The 20,305-nt window shown below is 35.6% G+C and overlaps 1 protein-coding gene across 4 annotated transcripts in view; it reads left to right on the top strand.

The window, feature by feature from the left end:
- bckdhb (branched chain keto acid dehydrogenase E1 subunit beta) overlaps nt 1–20,305 on the top strand; it is a 231,248-nt gene that overhangs the window by 84,462 nt on the left and 126,481 nt on the right. For all 4 annotated transcript variants that reach the window (XM_069887393.1, XM_069887391.1, XM_069887392.1 and 1 more), the window contains exon 7: nt 19,568–19,665. In XM_069887393.1, the coding sequence (XP_069743494.1) occupies nt 19,568–19,665 (98 nt within the window). The remainder of the gene's footprint in view (nt 1–19,567; nt 19,666–20,305) is intronic.

Genomic DNA, 20,305 nt, shown 5'->3' with positions numbered 1-20,305 from the left:
ATGTTAAGATTTCCTATTAGAACATTAGTCTTTTGCAATATCTATTTGAGCATCTCATGGTGCATAAAACGCATGACAGTTCTATTTTTCAATGAGCATTCACACTGTTAATTGCTGATGGCAGTGTTGTATATTTTAAAAATGTCAAATTGTGTAACATATGTTACGAGCACAAAGGATCCCAAAACTCAGCAGCAATAGATATTCACCACGACAAGTAGTTACTTAAACAAAAGTTGTTTTTAATTATCTTTAACCATGAAAACAGAATCAAACTTTAACTTATCACTATTAACTTAACTAACCCAACTTAACCCCCTTCTAATTCTAAGTTTGTGTAAATTTAAGAAAAGTTCTTTGGTTCACAGTTCAATTTCACTTCTCATTCTTCCAAGTTCACTGGTTGCAGGCAATTCTCATACTGTGCACAGAATTTAACATGTATAAATTCACCAGGCTTTGGTGCTCGAAAGGTAAATGTTTACTACTCAGGAAGGTTCTTGTCGGTTTGCAGAGAGAGATGTGTTGTTCCAGGATTTCCACAACTGAGGTACCACCTTTAGTCACCTCAGTGTCCTGCTGATGATACATGCCCCATCAGGGTTCTCCAGATGATCACCTCTTTCTTTCAGGGTAACACAGAGTTCCTTTCTGTTCCACTTATTCCAAGAGAAACATCAGACTGATAGCACTTCCAGCCATCAGCCACTCTGGAGCTTCGTTTCAGTTCCAACAAGCTTCTCCTGGCTTGTTTTAGTTGTATGTCTCTCTCTCTCCATTTGAGATTCAAAAAACTGCCAGCCACATGTTCCACTCTCTCTCACGTGCAAAACCCCCTCCTTCTCCAGCAAACAATAGGAGTCAGTCTTTTAGTACATCTGTCGTTTAAGGTAAACAAATCTCTCAATGACCTCTGAGTGAGCACTTTGCAGAGAGGTCAAAAGCCTTGCAAAAAACGTCCAAAACAGACAACCTGACTCCAGTTGTTCTTCCAAGACAATAGTCTATTCATTTCATGACATAATTTCAATTTACACCTACTTGTGAAATGTGCATAGCATTCTCCATAGTGTCTGTAAAGTTACTGAATATGAATTCTTCAGTATTTCAAATAAGATCTGTTTTAAAGTGTGCATATGTATGTAACCTACTCTAATTTCACCAATTTATCTCCTAAAAACATCTCCAAATATTCCATCACACATGGTAAATACTGATTTCTTTAATCATGTTTACTATTTCTACAGTAATAAAAATGTTTTGATAAAAAGTTTAATAAAGCCTTGAAAAACAATATTATCTCAGTTTAAAGCAGAAAATGCTGTGTTGTTAAACATGATTCAGGTTGGAAGTGGAAAAGTAAGAAAACAAATACAGGGAAACCCCTGGTATCTGGCACCTATGGGGATTGGTAGATGCCAGGTAAGTGTATTTTCTGGTTGCATGAGAGTGTGGAGAACTAGCAGCCAGGCGCACCAATTTTAAACACATATTTTTTACCTCTTTATTTTCCGCTGGTTGCTTGAAGCTGCTGGATGCTTGAATTCCAGGTTACGGGGATTTTAAAGTTACCAAGAGAAGGAGAATTAGAGAGAACATGCATTAATTTAATCATGAATGTGCTGATTTACTTTTTTGAGTTCCTTTAGTCGTCTTTCATGCTGATGAAAATTTAAGTGAAGTTCATTTTGGTGGCTGGGAGAAATTCTGATTCACACCAGATGCTTTTCTGACATTTTTCTCTAGCCCATGTGTCTCGCAATTGTTTGTTTTTTTAATGAAGACCAGTTCTTCTTTGAGCTGATGAACATAGTAATTAATTCATAACCCCAACATGTAACCAACTTCAGAAAGGAATGCATTTTCCTATGATTTTGCTACCAGAAACCTTTTGGACCATAATACAGATGTCCACCTGTTTCCAGGAGGGAGGGCTGAGAGCCTGGAGTAGGCGCAAGTCCTTTCTCAGGGCCAAAATTTATGTTTTTATCTTTGGCTTGGCTTCGTGGACGAAGATTTATGGAGGGGGTAAAATGTCCACGCCAGCTGCAGGCTCGTTTGTGGCTGACAAGTCCGATGCGGGACAGGCAGACACGGTTGCAGCAGTTGCAGGGGAAAATTGGTTGGTTGGGGTTGGGTGTTGGGTTTTTCCTCCTTTGTCTTTTGTCAGTGAGGTGGGCTCTGAGGTCTTCTTCAAAGGAGGTTGCTGCCCGCTGAACTGTGAGGCGCCAAGATGCACGGTTTGAGGCGATATCAGCCCACTGACGGTGGTCAATGTGACAGGCACCACAAGAGATTTCTTTAGGCAGTCCTTGTACCTCTTCTTTGGTGCACCTCTGTCACGGTGGCCAGTGGAGAGCTCGCCATATAACACGATCTTGGGAAGGCGATGGTCCTCCATTCTGGAGACGTGTCCTACCCAGCGCAGTTGGATCTTCAGCAGTGTGGATTCGATGCTGTCGGCCTCTGCCATCTCGAGTACTTCGATGTTAGGGGGTGAAGTAGCTCCAATGAATGTTGAGGATGGAGCGGAGACAACGCAGGTGGAAGCGTTCTAGGAGCCGTAGGTGATGCCGGTATAGGACCCATGATTCGGAGCCGAACAGGAGTGTGGGTATGACAACGGCTCTGTATACACTTATCTTTGTGAGGTTTTTCAGTTGGTTGTTTTTCCAGACTCTTTTGCGTAGTCTTCCAAAGGCGCTATTTGCCTTGGCGAGTCTGTTGTCTATCTCGTTGTCGATCCTTGCATCTGATGAAATGGTGCAGCTGAGATAGGTAAACTGGTTGACCGTTTTGAGTTTTGTGTGCCCGATGGAGATGTGGGGGGGCTGGTAGTCATGGTGGGGAGCTGGCTGATGGAGGACCTCAGTTTTCTTCAGGCTGACTTCCAGGCCAAACATTTTGGCAGTTTCTGCAAAACAGGACGTCAAGCGCTGAAGAGCTGGCTCTGAATGGGCAACTAAAGCGGCATCGTCTGCAAAGAGTAGTTCACGGACAAGTTGCTCTTGTGTCTTGGTGTGAGCTTGCAGGCGCCTCAGATTGAAGAGCTGCCATCCGTGCGGTACCGGATGTAAACAGCGTCTACATTGTTGAGGTCTTTCATGGCTTGGTTCAGCATCGTGCTGAAGAAGATTGAAAAGAGGGTTGGTGCGAGAACGCAGCCTTGCTTCACGCCATTGTTAATGGAGAAGGGTTCAGAGAGCTCATTGCTGTATCTGACCTGACCTTGTTGGTTTTCGTGCAGTTGGATAACCATGTTGAGGAACTTTGGGGGGCATCCGATGCGCTCTAGTATTTGCCAAAGCCCTTTCCTGCTCACGGTGTCGAAGGCTTTGGTGAGGTCAACAAAGGTGATGTAGAGTCCTTTGTTTTGTTCTTTGCACTTTTCTTGGAGCTGTCTGAGGGCAAAGACCATGTCAGTAGTTCCTCTGTTTGTGCGAAAGCCGCACTGAGATTCTGGGAGAACATTCTCAGCGACACTAGGTATTATTCTATTTAGCAGAATCCTAGTGAAGATTTTGCCTGCAATGGAGAGCAGCGTGATTCCCCTGTAGTTTGAGCAGTCTAATTTCTCGCCTTTGTTTTTGTACAGGGTGATGATGATGATGGCATCACGAAGGTCCTGAGGCAGTTTTCCTTGGTCCCAACAAAGCTTGAAAAACTCATGCAGTTTGACATGCAGAGTTTTGCCGCCAGCCTTCCAGACCTCTGGGGGGATTCCATCCATACCTGCTGCTTTGCCACTTTTCAGTTGTTCAATTGCCTTATATGTCTCTTCCCGGGTGAGGACCTCATCCAGCTCTAGCCTTAGGGGCTGTTGAGGGAGCTGGAGCAGGGCGGAATCTTGGACTGAGCGGTTGGCACTGAAAAGAGATTGGAAGTGTTCTGACCATCGGTTGAGGATGGAGATCTTGTCGCTGAGGAGGACTTTGCCGTCTGAGCTGCGCAGCGGGCTTTGGACTTGGGGTGAGGGGCCGTACACAAATTCCCTCAATTTATTGAGCACTGCTTGACATCTTCTTCTGACTATCCATCCCATTGGATGATGATGATTCCTTTCAGTCAGTTTGTGGGGTTTGATATGTTCATCCTGGAGTGGCTGTACAGGCTGGTCGATAATACCCAACTCCTAGAAAGGAATGGATTTTAGATGAGTACTAGGGGTTGTGCAGGTCCAGACCCACCCTCTTGACATCCCTTCCCAGATCCAGCGGCATGCTGAGGTCTAAGACGGCTGGGGGAAGTTATTGTGCAGTGAATGGTCAGACCAAACTTCCGATGCAAGAGATGTCCTCTCCGTGCTTCATGGCATGTGTTTGCTAGATGGCCGTTGATGCTACAAGAGGGTTTGTCTTCCCTTTGTCAGAACTTGTCTTTCATCCTGCAGAGAGTCAAACCACCCTCTGCACCAGGCAAGCCAGTTGGGGTTGCCAGTTTAGTCACCTACCACCCGACCATGTGACAGGTAATACTGGGTTACATGGTACCAGTCGCATTCAGACGAGTGACCTGACTGCTCGACATCTATCAATTGAAACCAGGAGGAACAATTCCTGCCTTTTAATGCCATAGTGGTACTTAGTGAGCACAGAAATATAGAAGGTAGCACACATAAACATCACCACTGAAAACGATCTTTCTAACATCGACCCAGAATTTTACTATGCACTATGTTAATCCAGAAATTAAAATAAGTTGAATGTATTCCAATTTTTATATATATCCAAAAGTTTGGTAAGTGTTTCATTTTGGTGTCTGAATAAACCCTTAACTCTTGATGCTTTTTTGACCAAACTCAATTGTAAAATAATGAAGACCACCATTGTAAAAAGAATATCAAGTAGTTGCTGTGCTGTTGGGATGCTTGTAGCTTGGATTTTCACAGTTGATGGTAATCTACTGATCCACTCAGGCCAAGCCTGTGCTGTCGTAGGCTGCAAAATCTTTTGCCACCTTCTGCTGTTGAAAGACACCTTCACCTATATGCAGGATAGGAGGTGGACTGCTGCCTGGTCTGGTCAATTTGGACCAGGAGAAGGCCTTTGACAGGGTTTTGCACATGTATATATATGATGGACCTGCTGTCCAAAATTGGGTTTGTGGTGGGAATCAGAAATTGGAATCAATTGCTCTACATGGACATCCACAATGCAGTTCAGATTAATGGATGGGAAACAGAGCTTTCGCATCAAGTTTGGAGTCAATTGGGGTTACTTACCCTCTCTTGACATGTTTGTGTGCTGCATCGAACCCTCTACTGAATTCATTAGGAAGGATGAAGGCATAAGTGAAATGATATTGCCAGGCAGACTCCCTGTACATGGACAATGTCGATGTTTTCTGCACAGATACATGATTGTTTCGCAGACTCATCAGCACCTGTGGCCAGTTGGAGTTGGCATCAAATGTCAGGTTAACTTGAAGAAGAGCAAGGCAATTCTCTTCAGTAACTGGCCTGATTAGTCTGTCATCCCCTTCAGACATTTGCAACTACCCAAACGTGCTGGGGCTCTTGCGTGGAAAGGGTGAGGTGCGTAACCAAAATTGGTCAAAGCGAATAACAGATGTACATCAGAAATTGGCACTGTGGAAGCAGTACTCCCTCTCAATAACAGGGAAGAACTTTATCATCAGGTGCGAGTTGTTCTCATTACTTCTGTACTTGACACAGGTGTGAACCATCCCCTATTGCTCCAACTTGCCAGTCACCCGACCCATCTTCTGATTCATCTAGAGATTGAGAATGAAATAGATCCATTGGGTTGCCATGTACAAGCCACTTTTCAAGGGTGGGGCAAGAGCATATCTATTGCGGCCCTCATCCATTTTCATGTGTGGCTGTATCAGGTTGTGTGTGGAACAAAGGTACCACTATGTACTGAGGTTCTAACTGTCCCAGGTATGTGCCTCACCCCATTGTCTCGTAATATCCCAGTCAATAGGACATGGCTACATGACCTTACCTTTGTGGTAAAGTTCCATGCAAACAGGTCTGTCCATGAACTTCCCAACTGAGACTATCTGCATATTTGAGGAACAACACTTCATATTCCAACTGGGCACCCTTTAACCTTAACGTTTCTTTTGTTTCCAGTGTCCCCTCTCTGATCTTCCCCTTCCCCTATCTCCGTCTTCTCTCTCTCTCTCTCATTTCCTCGAGCTTTGCATTCACAGTGCCACCCTTCCTCCCCAACAATTCTGTCCTCCTATTCATGTCCAATTATGATCTTTTGCCTCTTGGCTTATGTTTCTCCCCTGCTCTTTCTTAATTCCAACCCCAGCCTTTTTATTGATGTGCCTGTTTACTTTTTGCTCAGATCTTGAAGAAGGGCTCAGACCTGAAATGGTGGTTATATTGGGCGGCACAGTTGGTGTCGTGGTTAACACAATGCCTTTACAGTGCCAGTGATCGGGACCAGACTGTGGTTCAAATCCCACACTATCTGTAAGGAGTTTGTACATTCTCCCTGTATTTGCATGGGTTTTCTTGAGGGCTCTGGTTTCCTCTCACTGTTCAAAACATACCAGGGATGTAGGTTAAATTGGGTGGAACGGACTGAGGGGCGAAATGGCCTGTTACTGTGCTGTATGTCTAAATTAAAAAATATACTGCTATATATTTTTTTAAATTAGAAAAAAAAATCTTTACCTCCTATTGATCCTGCATGATCTGCTGAGTTTCTCCAGCATTTTTATGTTTTTACTACAATCACAGTTTCTGCAAACTTTCATGCTTTACTTACTGAACAGACTGACAAGTCATCTGGTGGATGCCTCATTGCCAGAACTTGCACCAGGAACTGGGCTGACTGTTGATGAGAGCAGCCCTCCTGGTCAGAGCCTTCCGGTATGAGCAATATATCACCCGCAACACATGGTGCCCTTGAGATGACTGTGTTGGGAGGAGACAGTCACCCATCTCTATGCAAAATGTGGATAAGCAAAGAGTGTGTGGAGAAGTAGGCAAGGAACAGTTCATCCCCAGGAACAGAGTAACAGAGGACTCTAATTTACTGGCTATTCATAGAGATAGATGCCCAGTGCTATTGGAAGATCATCGTCATATTAAAAGATGTTCTTTGGTGAAAAAGCATTTTATAGATTAGAATTTAAAGTACCTGAGAAGTTTGAACTGGGACAACATTTATTAATTGGATTAAGCCTTTATATAATGGACCAAGAGCTAAGGTAGTTATGAATGACTTTTTTCAATAAACTAGATCCAGTAGACAAGGATGCCGATAATCACCAACTTTATTTATCTTGGCAATAGAACCATTGGCAATTGATTAGGTCTGATTTTGATATTGAAGGTTTTAGAATTGGTAGAAAGGAACATAAGATTAGTTTATTTGTAAATTATGTAATAATATACTTGATGGAACCATAAACTTCATTACACAAATTATATTCAAGATTAAAAGAATAAGGAATAGTATCTGGTTACAAAGTAAATTGGGACAAAAGTGAGATATGTTTCTGACCACAAGTGATTATACACAGTGTAAAATAGATACTCAATTTTAATGGCCAATAAATGGAATAAAATATTCAGGGATTTGAATAGATAATAAATTAATGAACATATTTGAGATAAATTATAACCCCTTGCTTAAGAAAATTGATGAAGATTTAGGAAGATGAATGGAATTACCCATAACTTTATTGGGAAGAGTTAATTGTATAAAAATGGATATTTTTCCTCTGGTACGATATTTTTTTCAAACATTGCCTATTTTTTTTCCATAGAAATTTTTTCAGGACTTGAATAAATATGTAAGAAAGTTTCTATGGAAGGGCAAAATGTCAAAAGTTTCATTAGAGAAATTAACTTGGAAATTTGAATTAGGAGGTTTGAAGCTTCCAAACTTTAAAGATTACTATAATGCAGCACAAATGAGATTTCTTTCTTCCCTTTTTGAGGAAGAAGATAAACCAGAATGGATTAAGATAGAGATGGATAAAATAGAGGAGGCAATACCTGAAGATTGTTTATATAAATGGGAGATCAGATTAATAATTTGAGATAGATAAACACCATTATTGAAACACTTGATTAATATATGGAATAGGGTACATGTTCAATTGGGAATGAGGAATTACGGGATACTTAAAATACCATTGATTCAAAATAGACATACCTTTTATAATGAATAATAGACTTTTTAATAATTGGTCTAATAAAGGAATTAGGAGAAAAGTGGATTGTTTTGAAGGGAAGAACAATGACATTTGATCAATTAAAAGATAAATACGGGATACAAAAAAATACAATATTCTGTTATCATCAGTTAAAGGCATTCTTGAGGGATAAATTAGGTCCATCAATTTTATTGCCTGAAAGGAGTGAAATAGAAAATTTGATCTGTAATAAATCTATTAAGAAATTTATTTCAGCTCTGTATTCATTATTGCAAAAGGGAACATGGAAACAAGGATTTCATAGACAAAGGTGGGAAATTGATCTGGATACAAATATTGGGGAGAAAAATTGGTTAGAATTGTGTAATGATAGTATGACAAACACAATAAATGTTAGGTATATACAATTTTTTGCATCAATTATATCTTACTCCTCAGAAATTAAATAGGTTGAAATCAGATTTATCAGATAAATGTTTAGGTGTCATTAAGAGATAGGCACTGTTTTACATTCCACTTGGTCATGTCCAAAATTGAGACCTTTCTGGATGGAAGTAGGAGCATTTTTAGAATGGTGTCACTAAAGTTACATTTCTTCCAGATCCAATGTTTTTCTTATTAGGCAATATATCTGGGATTAGGCCGAAATTAAAATGTAACATGTTTCAAAAGGAATTTGTGAAAATTGCACTGGCACTTGCAATGTCATGGAAATCAGATTCAAATTTGGGAATGGACAGATGGCATGCTGAAATACGTAGTTGTATACCTCTAGAAAAAATGACATATATTTTAAGAAATAAATATAATAATTTCATAAAAATTTGTTGCCCATATTTACATACTTGTAGGTATTACATTATGAAACTTTCCCCTTAACCTCAAAACCTTATCAACTCCTCAGTGTATATAGGTTTAGTACTCTAGAGGCAAATTTTTAAAAACATTTTATTTATAAATTTAAATCATATAATGCTAATTATAACATATTCATACAGATATTATATAGTTGAATAAACCCATCCCCAACTTCCCTCATCCACCCCACTAACACCCTCCCTCCAACCCCTTCCACCTACAAAGAAAGAAGAAAGGAGACCATCACTAAAAAATAACAATAATCAACTTTTTAGCTGTGGAAACCAGAGCGGATTGAGAGATTAAATCTGCAAACCAAGAATTTTTAAATAAGGGGTTCATTCTTTTACAAAAATAAATGATATTTATCCCTCAAATTATATGTTATCTTTTCTAAAGGAATACAAGATTTCATTTCAGTATGCCATCTCTGCATTCCTAAAACTAAATCAGATTTCCAAGTGATGACCAAACATTATTTAGAAACGGCCAAAGCTAAATGTAAAAATTCAATTTGATACATAGTCAGTCAGTCTTCGTCCTAAAGCAATTGACTTAATGTTTCCTAGTAAAAACAACATTGGATCAAACAGTAAACTCACTTTTAATACTTGCTCCAAAAACAATTTAACTTGTATTCAAAAAGCCTTAATTTTAGAACAAATCCGAGTTGAATGAAAAAACGTACCTATCTCTTTTCCACAACTAAAACACAAATCCAAAGAAATTTCTTTAATTTTGAGGGGTTAAATAGAATTGCTGTAAAGAATTGTATGTACTAATCTATATCTTACATTTATAACCTTAGTCATATTATCCTTACACAAATTTCTCCAAAGATTTTCATCTATATTCCTATTTAAGTCAAATTCTCATTTTATTCTTGATTTAAGGACATTCAACCTAGGCATTTTATTTTGTAATAACTTATACATCTCAGAAATAAACTTATTTGTTTCTTCCTTAGTAAGTAATAATTCCAAAGCAGATTGTCTAGGTAATTTTAAACTATGACCTAGTTTCCCAATAAAAAAGTTTTTACCTGATAATAACAAAAAAATGTACTACTAGGAACTTGAAATTTCTCCTTCATCTGATTAAAAGATACAAACTTCCCTGCTTCAAAACAATTTTCAACTTATAAAATCCCCAATTAATTCCATATCTTTAAAAACTGATTATTAACAGTAAAATGAAAAAAAGTTTATTTTGATATGGGGCATTTTCGCTGAAATCTTTCCTTTTCCACCTAGTTCATAATCAATTTTATTACATATTAACATTTCAATTAAATGTTTCAAAATTGGTGGATCCTTACCAATTAACAATAATGAATTCCATTTATAAATTCTGACATAGACTTCTCATTAATTTTATCTAACTCTATACTTGCCCAAATTGAAGGTTTATTTAAATCAAGCATTGTGCAGCTTTATAATAATTCTGAAAATGTGGAAGTTGGAAACCACCTAATTCAAATTTCCAAGTTATTTTCTCCAAAGGTACCCTATTCATTTTCCCTTTTCATAAAAATTTCCTTACAGTTGAATTAAAATCTTTAAAACAATTTTGAGGTACTAAACAAGGAATAGATTGAAAAGATTTTGGAAAAATATTCATTTTAATACATTTCACTCTGCCTATTAGGGTAATAGGTAAGTCATTCCATCTATTTAAATCATTAATTTTATTAAATAATGGAACATAGTTTAACTTCTACAAATTATCTTAATTTCTATCAATTCTAATACCTAAATATTTACTCTTATATGTCCACTTAAATTGAGCTACACATTTACGTCAATCATAATCTCCTTCTACTAATGGCATAACTTCACTTTTATTCCAGTTAATTTTATAACCAGATATTCTCCCATAATCTTGTAATTTATATAAAGAAATTAAAGAATTTTCAGGATCTGTTATATAAATCAATACATTATCTGCAAAGAAACTAATTTTATACTCCTCCTTATTAACTTTAATTCTTTTAATACTAAAATCTTGCCTTGTTGATTGTGGCAATGGTTCATTTGCTAAAACAAATAGCTTAGGAGATAAAGGACAACCTTGTCTAACCGAAGAAACTAGTCCATTGGTAACTACTCTAGCCAAAGCATTTCTATATAAAGCTTTAATCCTATTCATGAATATTGGCCCAAATTGAAAGTCTTGCAAAACCTTAAATAAATAATTCCATTCTAATCTGTGAAAAGCCTTTTCAGCATCTAATGATAAAACTAATGCTAAATCCAATTATTTCTGAGAGCTATGAACGAGACTAATTAATTTTGCTATATTATCAGCAATATATCTTTTTTTAAAATAAATCCCGATTGATCCAAATGATCCAACTCAGGTAAATATTCATTCAATCTTTTAGCCAAAACTTTAGCAACAACCTTATAATCAACATTTAATAACGATATAGACCTATGAGACTCCGGTTTTAATAAATCTTTATCTTTCTTAGGTATTACTGTTATTAAAGCATTTGAAAGATTCCGGTAATGAACAGGTTACAGTTTTAATACTTCCATTAATAATGGCATCAGTATATCTTTCATTGTTTTAATAAAATTCTGACATAAACCTATCTTCACCAGGGTTTTGCATAAAGTTCTTAATAACTTCTTTCAACATAAATGGAAAATCTAAATCCTTTCAAGCTTGGCAATTCAAAGATGGAAGTTGAAGCATCTGTAAAAAATCATTAATTTCTCCTTCATTATTCAATGATTGAGGTGACTATAACTTCGTATAATACTCTCTAGAAGAAACATTTATACCCTGTAGTTCGAAAATGAATTATTTTTTTTTAAAATTTTTTATTTTTCACACTATAAACCATATTGACCAAGATACATAGAGACATTTTTCTTCTTAAATATATACAGTGTCGTTTTCTCCCCCCTTTTTCCCCCCTCCCTTCCCTCCTTCCCTCACCCACTTCCCCATTTATTTGAAGTTCAGTCTATAAGATACATTAAACCCGTTAAACAATGTTGTCACTTAATAAAAATAAACAAGAAATTTTACAAAGTCAGTTCTTTTCGTTATCTTCTCCTTCTGTCATTTTAGGTGGTGGAAGTCCATGGTAGGATTTCTCTATTGTGTTTCATGTATGGCTCCCATATTTGTTCGAATATTGTAATGTTATTTCTTAAATTATGTTATTTTTTCTAATGGAATACATTTATTCATTTCTATATACCATTGTTGTATTCTCAAGTTGTCTTCTAATTTCCAGGTTGACATAATACATTTTTTTGCTACAGCTAGGGCTATCATAACAAATCTTTTTTGTGCTCCATCCAAATCGAGTCCAAATTCTTTGTTTCTTATATTACTTAGGAAGAAGATCTCTGGGTTTTTTGGTGTATTGCTTTTTGTGATTTTATTTAATATCTGGTTTAGATCTTCCCAAAATTTTTCCACTTTCTCACATGTCCAAATTGCATGAATTGTTGTTCCCGTTTCCTTTTTACAGCGAAAACATCTGTCTGATACTGTTGGGTCCCATTTATTTAACTTTTGAGGTGTGATGTATAGCCTGTATATCCAGTTATATTGTATCATGTATCTCGTGTTTATTGTATTTCTCATAGTTCCTGAGCATAGCTTCTCCCATGTTTCATTCTTTATCTTTATGTTTAGATCTTGTTCCCATTTTTGTTTAGGTTTACTGTTTGTTTCCTCGTTCTCCTTTTCTTGCAATTTGATGTACATGTTTGTTACAAATTTTTAAATTATCATTGTGTCTGTGATCACATATTCAAAATTGCTTCCTTCTGGTAACCTCAGACTGTTTCCCAATTTGTCCTTCAAGTAGGTTTTCAGTTGGTAGTATGCAAACATTGTATCGTGAGTTATATTATATTTATCCTTCATTTGTTCAAAGGATAATAATTTATTTCCCGAAAAACAATTTTCTATTCTTTTGATCCCTTTTCTCTCCCATCCTCTAAAGGAAAGGTTATCTATTGTAAAAGGGATTAGCTGATTTTGCGTCAATATTAGTTTTGGTAGTTGGTAATTTGTTTTATTCCTTTCTACATGAATCTCCTTCCAAATGTTGAGCAGATGATGCAATACCGGTGAATTCCTACATTGTACCAATTTTTCATCCCATTTATATAGTATATGTTCAGGTATCTTCTTCCCTATTTTATCTAGCTCTAATCTGGTCCAATCTGGTTTTTCCCTTGTTTGATAAAAATCTGATAGGTATCTTAATTGTGCGGCTCTATAATAATTCTTAAAGTTTAGTAGATGTAAGCCTCCTTGTTTGTACCATTCTGTTAATTTATCTAGTGCTATCCTCGGTTTCCCCCCTTTCCATAAGAATTTCCTTATTATTTTCTTTAACCCCTTGAAGAATTTCTCTGTTAGGTGTATAGGTAATGACTGAAATAGGTATTGTATCCTTGGGAAAATGTTCATTTTAATACAGTTTATCCTTCCTATCAGTGTTAGTGGTAAGTCTTTCCAATGCTCTAAGTCGTCTTGTAATTTTTTCATTAATGGATGGTAATTGAGTTTATAGAGATGGCCGAGGTTTTTATTTAGTTGTATACCTAGGTATCGCATTGCTTGTGTTTGCCATCTAAATGGCGATTCTTTCTTAAACTTTGTGAAATCCGCATTATTCATTGGCATTGCTTCACTTTTATTTGCGTTGATCTTGTACCCCGATACTTCTCCATATTCCTTCAATTTCCTATGTAATTCTTTTATTGATATTTCTGGTTCTGTTAAGTATATTATAACGTCATCTGCAAATAGACTGATTTTATATTCCTTCTCTTTTATTTTTATCCGTCTTATTTAATTTTCTGTTCTTATCAGTTCTGCCAGTGGTTCTATAGCTAACGCGAACAGTGAGGGAGATAGTGGACATCCCTGCCTTGTTGATCTGCTTAAGTTAAATTGTTTTGATATATATCCATTTACTGTCACTTTTGCCAATGGCCCCTTATATAATGCTTTAATCCAATTAATATATTTCTCTGGTAGGCTGAATTTTTGTAGTACTTTGAATAAATAATTCCATTCTACTCTGTCAAAGGCCTTCTCTGCCTCTAAAACAACCGCTACTGTTGGAGTTTTATTTCCTTCTTCTGCATGAATTAAGTTAATAAATTTACAGATATTGTCTGATGTTCGTCTTTTTTTAATAAATCCAGTTTGGTCTAGATTTACTATTTTTGGTACATAGTCGGCCAATCTGTTTGCTAATAGTTTAGCTATTATCTTATAATCTGTGTTAAGTTGAGATATTGGTCTATATGACGCTGGTGCAAGTGGATCTTTCCGTCTTTGGTATTACTGTAATTATTGCTGTTTTGCATGAATCTGGTATGCTTTGTGTTTTATCAATCTGGTTGATTACTTCCAGGAGGGGAGGAATTAATAAGTCTTTAAATGTTTTATAGAATTCTATTGGGAATCCATCCTCTCCTGGTGTTTTATTGTTCGGTAGTTTTTTTAATATCTCCTCTAATTCTTCTATTTCAAATGGTTTTATTAATTTATTTTGCTCCTCTGTTTGTAATTTGTAATTTCGGTAGTTCTTTTTGACAGCATTAATAATTCTTGATGCATGCTGTTTTCAATTGCCAAGCTAACACCTTGTGTGCTTTGTTTTGTTCTGTTAATATATTTATCAATCCTATAAGTCTGAACTGAATTATAATGCATTTTTTAAATTTATCAATTCCAACCTCTCTTTTTCAGATGGGTTTCTTTGTAAAATTTTATTCAAAATTACAATTTCCTTCTCTAATTTATCTATTTCCTTATGATAATTTTTCTTAACTTTAGTCGAATAACATTATTTGGCCCCTTCAATACGCTATTAATGCATCCCATAAAACAAATTTAGTATCAACTGAATTAATATTTGTATCTAAAGACATCTGTATTTGACTTCTCATAAAGTCACAAAATTCTACATTTTTTAATAGTGATGAATTAAATTGAATCAATTCAATCAGAATTCAAACATGACATCAATAATGGTGAATGATCTGATACAATTCTAGGTTTATATTGTACATATTCAATTCTTCCTTGTAAATGAACTGAAATAAAAAAAAATCTATTCTAGAATAAGAATCATACCGATAAGAATAAAATGAATAATCTCTCTCTCTAGGATTCAATTTCCTCCAAATATCCAACAAATTTAAATCTTCCATTAAGATCAATATTCTTTTAGTCATTTTCATTTGTATAAAGATTTTGTAGATTTATCTAAAATTGGATCCAAACAACAATTAAAATTTCCACCAATTATTATAATTCCATTTACTTCTACCAAATTAATAAAAATATCTAATAAATTTTCATCATCTATATTAGCAGCATACATGTTCATAAAAATCCAAGATTCTGAATAAATTTGACAGTTTACCAACACAAATCTACCAACAGGATCAATAACTGTTGATTGTAATTTAAATGGCAACTTTTTAATAATTAAAATAGCCACTTCTTGTGCTTTAGAATTAAAAGTTGAAGCGATAACTTGACCAACCCTTTCTTTCTTTAACTTTTGATGTTTTTTCTCAGTTAGATGAGTTTCCTACAAAAAAACAATATCTACTTTCAACTTCTTAACATGAACTAAAGCTCTCTTCCTTTTAATTGGATTATTGAGCCCATTCACATTAAATGTTAGATAATTCAAATTATGAGTTGCCATAATATAATTTAAAAAATACTCAACTCTCCTCTCTACCCAGGGTCAAACTTTCAAAACATACCATCTCCAAAGATAGAAAGTAAGAAACCCCAAAAATAATAAAATTTAAAAAAAAAGCCCCAGAAATGCTGATTAGGTCAGCACTAACTCCTTTAATTATGAGAAGTGGCTCTTGAGACTGGTGGCATGAGGCCACGGAACAGGAAAGTGGAAAAAAAAAGAAGAATCCGCCTCCCACAGTCAGAATATCAAAATTTAATTTCCATCAGTCAATAAAGTATGGTAAGCTTCTTCAAGGTCTCTGTTAACTTGATCATCATCAATTTCATCTTAAACCTCAGTCGGCTGTCTTCCTGCTGGAATCCCTCCCTTCGATTATTCTTGATCCCCTTCCATTTGTTGAGACGAATAGCATTGTCTTCTATTCTGCTTATTATTAGGCAATGAATTGGCAAATTCCAAAGCTTCAGATGCATTAGCAAAGAATTGTGCTTGAAATTGTCCATAAAAAACTTTAAGAACTGCTGGATAATGAAAAGAAAATCTATACCCCTTCTTCCACAAAACTGACTTTGCTGGGTTAAATTCTTTTCTTCTTTTGACAATTTCATTACTCAAATCTGCATAGAAGAATACTCTGTTATTCTGAATCATTAAGGGGCTTTGTTGTTCCCTGGCTTTTTGAACTGCCATTTTCAAAATCATTTCTTTATCTTAATAACATAAACATTTATTCAAAATAGAGCGTGGCGGTTGTCCTGGATACATTTTTTTTCCTTGGAGCTCGATGTGCTCTATCAAGTTCCAAACCATTTGGAACATTCTCTGATCCCAAAATTTCAGGCAGCCAATTTTGAAAAAAACTGTACTGGATTAGTACCCTCAATGTCCTCAGACAAGCCAACAATTTTTATATTATTTCTTCCACTTTCATTTTCTAACATATCAACTTTTTGCAATAAATCTCTGTTCTGAATTTCCCACACCATAAAGGAATCTTCTATCTTGTTAACTGTATCTTTACGTTCTTCTACCTCCATGTGATATTCCTGAAAGTCTTCAAATTTTTGAACTTTAATTTTAATTTTATCAACAGTTTTAATACACTTTGCCATATCTGTCTTCATTACAGCCATTTCTTCTCTAATAGCTCCCAATGAGTAGTAAAATCTGCTTTCACTTCAGCAAAATTTACATCCTTTTTCACTAATTGAATCAATTTTTTCAAAAATTTTATCAAAAATCTGTGGATCAAGAGGTTTTGTGGTAAAATGATATGCACCCATTTTACCTTGAATATATTGATCTCTTCCTTCTTCTTCTGATTCCTCTCCCTGTGATTGTGGCACAAGACTTTCCTCTTCTGCTCCTACCTCCTTCTCTTCTTCTGTAGAAGTTGCCAGTGGTTGAAATTGTAAATGGGCTTTCTGCTTAGACCTCGTTTGACCTGCTCACTAGAAAAAGTTGGGTCTGCCGAGTCCAACTCAGTCACTTCTGCAGTGCGCATTTGCGAAGTCCCATGCATGCACGTTGATTCTACAGTCATTTCTGTAGTTTTCTTCCGTGCTTCAGCGCCATCTTGTCCAGCTTCCCGAGAAAATGGCGCTGAAGTTTGAATCCTTACCTGAGGAGGCTTTGTAGATCAAGGGTGGAAAGGAACCAGGATCGGAAGCTGAATCTTCAAAGTAGGCTCAGTTTCTTCCATCACTCTAACTTCAGTTATAACCATTTTTTTTTTGCAGTCTGTGTTCTAGATTTTTTTGCAGCCATCTTTTAAGACCTCTAGAAGAATTTTAAAGTTATTCAATACTTGAAATTTTTTAAAGCAAATCAGGTATTAATTAATTCTGCCAGGAGAGGGATTTTACACGTCTTCTCCCTACACATTATGCCACCCCCCTCGCCCCCCCCCCCCCCGGCAAAATTTGATTAAATTGACTGTAACTTTAGTATCCAGTTGTATTCTTTTTTAAAAATTTTCATATTTTGTGTTCTTTTCTTTCTTTTCTTTTTCTTTCTTTCTCTGTTTTACTTTTTGGGGGTTATTATTTTGGGGGGTATGGGAAGGGTTGGGGTTGTATAAAATAAAATACTATGTATTATTATTTAGATTTAAATGAAAGACAATTCTGTATTTAGATAATAATACATGTATTGAATTTAAATAAAATATTTAAAAAAATGTTCTTTGGTCTGCCTGGAACTTGTTGGTCTTCCAGCACAATGAATGTCAGAGAGGGAATGCTACTAACTGAGACATTCTAGGTGTTCAGGGATGCACTGAAGCTTGGTGCGGCCAATGTAAGGTTCTTATGGGAAGGATCACAGTCTTGGATCTTTTCCACTTATGGGTGTGAGGGGCTGAGATGCGTGTGAAATCCTTTAACATTGAGATGGGTGCGGTGGTTGGGGGAGGGGGGGGAGTAATCCCAGGGGACTGCATTAGTGGCAAAGGTGCTATGTAGAAAAACCAATGATTAACACTGCAGTGCACAGTAACAAAATGTAAGTGCAAATTAACACTAAGAATTAAAAAAAGTTTTCTTTTGTTTTCCAATTTTTATTGTGAATAAAGTTTTTTTGGGGGAAAATAAAATCTGGAGCCAACTGCATTATAGCTATCTTCTGATCCTATTTAGCAGTAGTTTCTTTAACATTTGGGAACTAGCTTGCAAAGAATGCGATATCTTATTGAGGAGAGTCTGCCACGTAGTGCTGAATCAGTGGGTGAAGTCTGACATCCTGGCTCATTATTGACAACTGGTCAGTTAGTTCCTCATTTTTTCTGTATGGTGGATTGATTACTCTTTTGCTTTTGTGAATCATTTTATTTGTATTCATTTTATTTCAAAACATAATTTGAACAGTAATTTAAAGCAATGTAAGGGTGTAATAGGAACAAAGGAAATTTGATCAAATGTAGTCTGTCATGTTCCTTGACCCTACTCCACATGTAAAACGATTATGGTTGAACTGTTCATTGGCCTCAAATCCATTTTCCTATTCGGTCCCCACATTTCTATCCCTTATTCCGTTCTCCTTGCAATCAGAACCAGAATTTATTGTCACGAATGTGTCACAAAATACATCATTTTGCAGTAGGATCACAGTGCAAACATTTATATTTATTTATGTGAATACAATAAAGGTATATTTGTATTGACAGACATATGACAATTTATTTGCTAACAACCTATCTGCCTTAATAAAGGATGGGATTTTACATTAATACCATTCCTAATAAATAATTTACTTGATTAGTTATTTTATTAATAGTCACCTATTGCTAAACTCAATAAATTATTCTTTTTATTGCTATATCTGGAAAATTACATCAGTGGAATTTGTAGTCATGTTAAAATTTTGATCAAGTTGAGCTGTTCTTATCACAAATAGGATTATTTTATTCAGGTATTAATGTATTTATGCTGAATCATTCACAAGCAATTTCAACATTTTGATAAATCCTTGGGTCATAACTTTCTGGTATGCTGGTATATGTAAAAACTTTTCTCAACAAAATTAAAATCCTGCTTTATTTAGGTTTTGAAGGCATAATGAACAGTGATTGAATAGCAATAAATTGTTTGCTTCACAGTTTACTAATGTTAACAAATCTTCAAGTAAAATGTATTTATATAATAAATCTACTAAGAAGCTTTGTTTATTTATTTACAGAATCCTTATGCATATTCAAATATACATACACACACGTTCACACCTATATATATATCAGTTATATGAGAATTTCAAAACTTAATTTGCAATGCCGTAAAGTAAATTAGTAACAGTATATAATGTAATCATATTGGTGGATATTAATATCTTTTGTTCTTTTATTTACTTTAATTTACTTAGTGGAACAAGTTCCTGTGGAGGCTTATCAAATCCCTCTTTCACAAGCAGAGGTTTTACAGGAGGGAAATGATGTGACACTTGTTGCTTGGGGAACTCAGGTCAGCACTTGCTTGTTATATTTTGAAGTAGAATACAATATTTATTGTGTTTTTTGAATATTAAAAAATTTCCATCCATGTAATTATATGTTATACATAGTCAATACCCACCCTCCCCTCCCTCTTACCTCTAACTACTATAAAAATACTAATGACAGAAGTAGATATAACATATCGTTATATAAAAGAATTAAATAAAGAAAGACAAGTATAAACTCAATAAATTATTCTTTTTATTGCTATATCTGGAAAATTACATCAGTGGAATTTGTAGTCATGTTAAAATTTTGATCAAGTTGAGCTGTTCTTATCACAAATAGGATTATTTTATTCAGGTATTAATGTATTTATGCTGAATCATTCACAAGCAATTTCAACATTTTGATAAATCCTTGGGTCATAACTTTCTGGTATGCTGGTATATGTAAAAACCTTTCTCAACAAAAATAAAATCCTGCTTTATTTAGGTTTTGAAGGCATAATGAACAGTGATTGAATAGCAATAAATTGTTTGCTTCACAGTTTACTAATGTTAACAAATCTTCAAGTATTGGTGTGGATTGCACAAAGAATTAGGTCACACACTGGGACCTTACAGTATTTATATTAAACAACTTCAGGGAAGAAGATTATTGCAGGT

The sequence above is a fragment of the Narcine bancroftii genome, chromosome 6 (assembly GCF_036971445.1).
Source record: "Narcine bancroftii isolate sNarBan1 chromosome 6, sNarBan1.hap1, whole genome shotgun sequence".
NCBI lineage: Eukaryota > Metazoa > Chordata > Chondrichthyes > Torpediniformes > Narcinidae > Narcine > Narcine bancroftii.
This window is presented reverse-complemented; position numbering and strand designations above follow the sequence as displayed.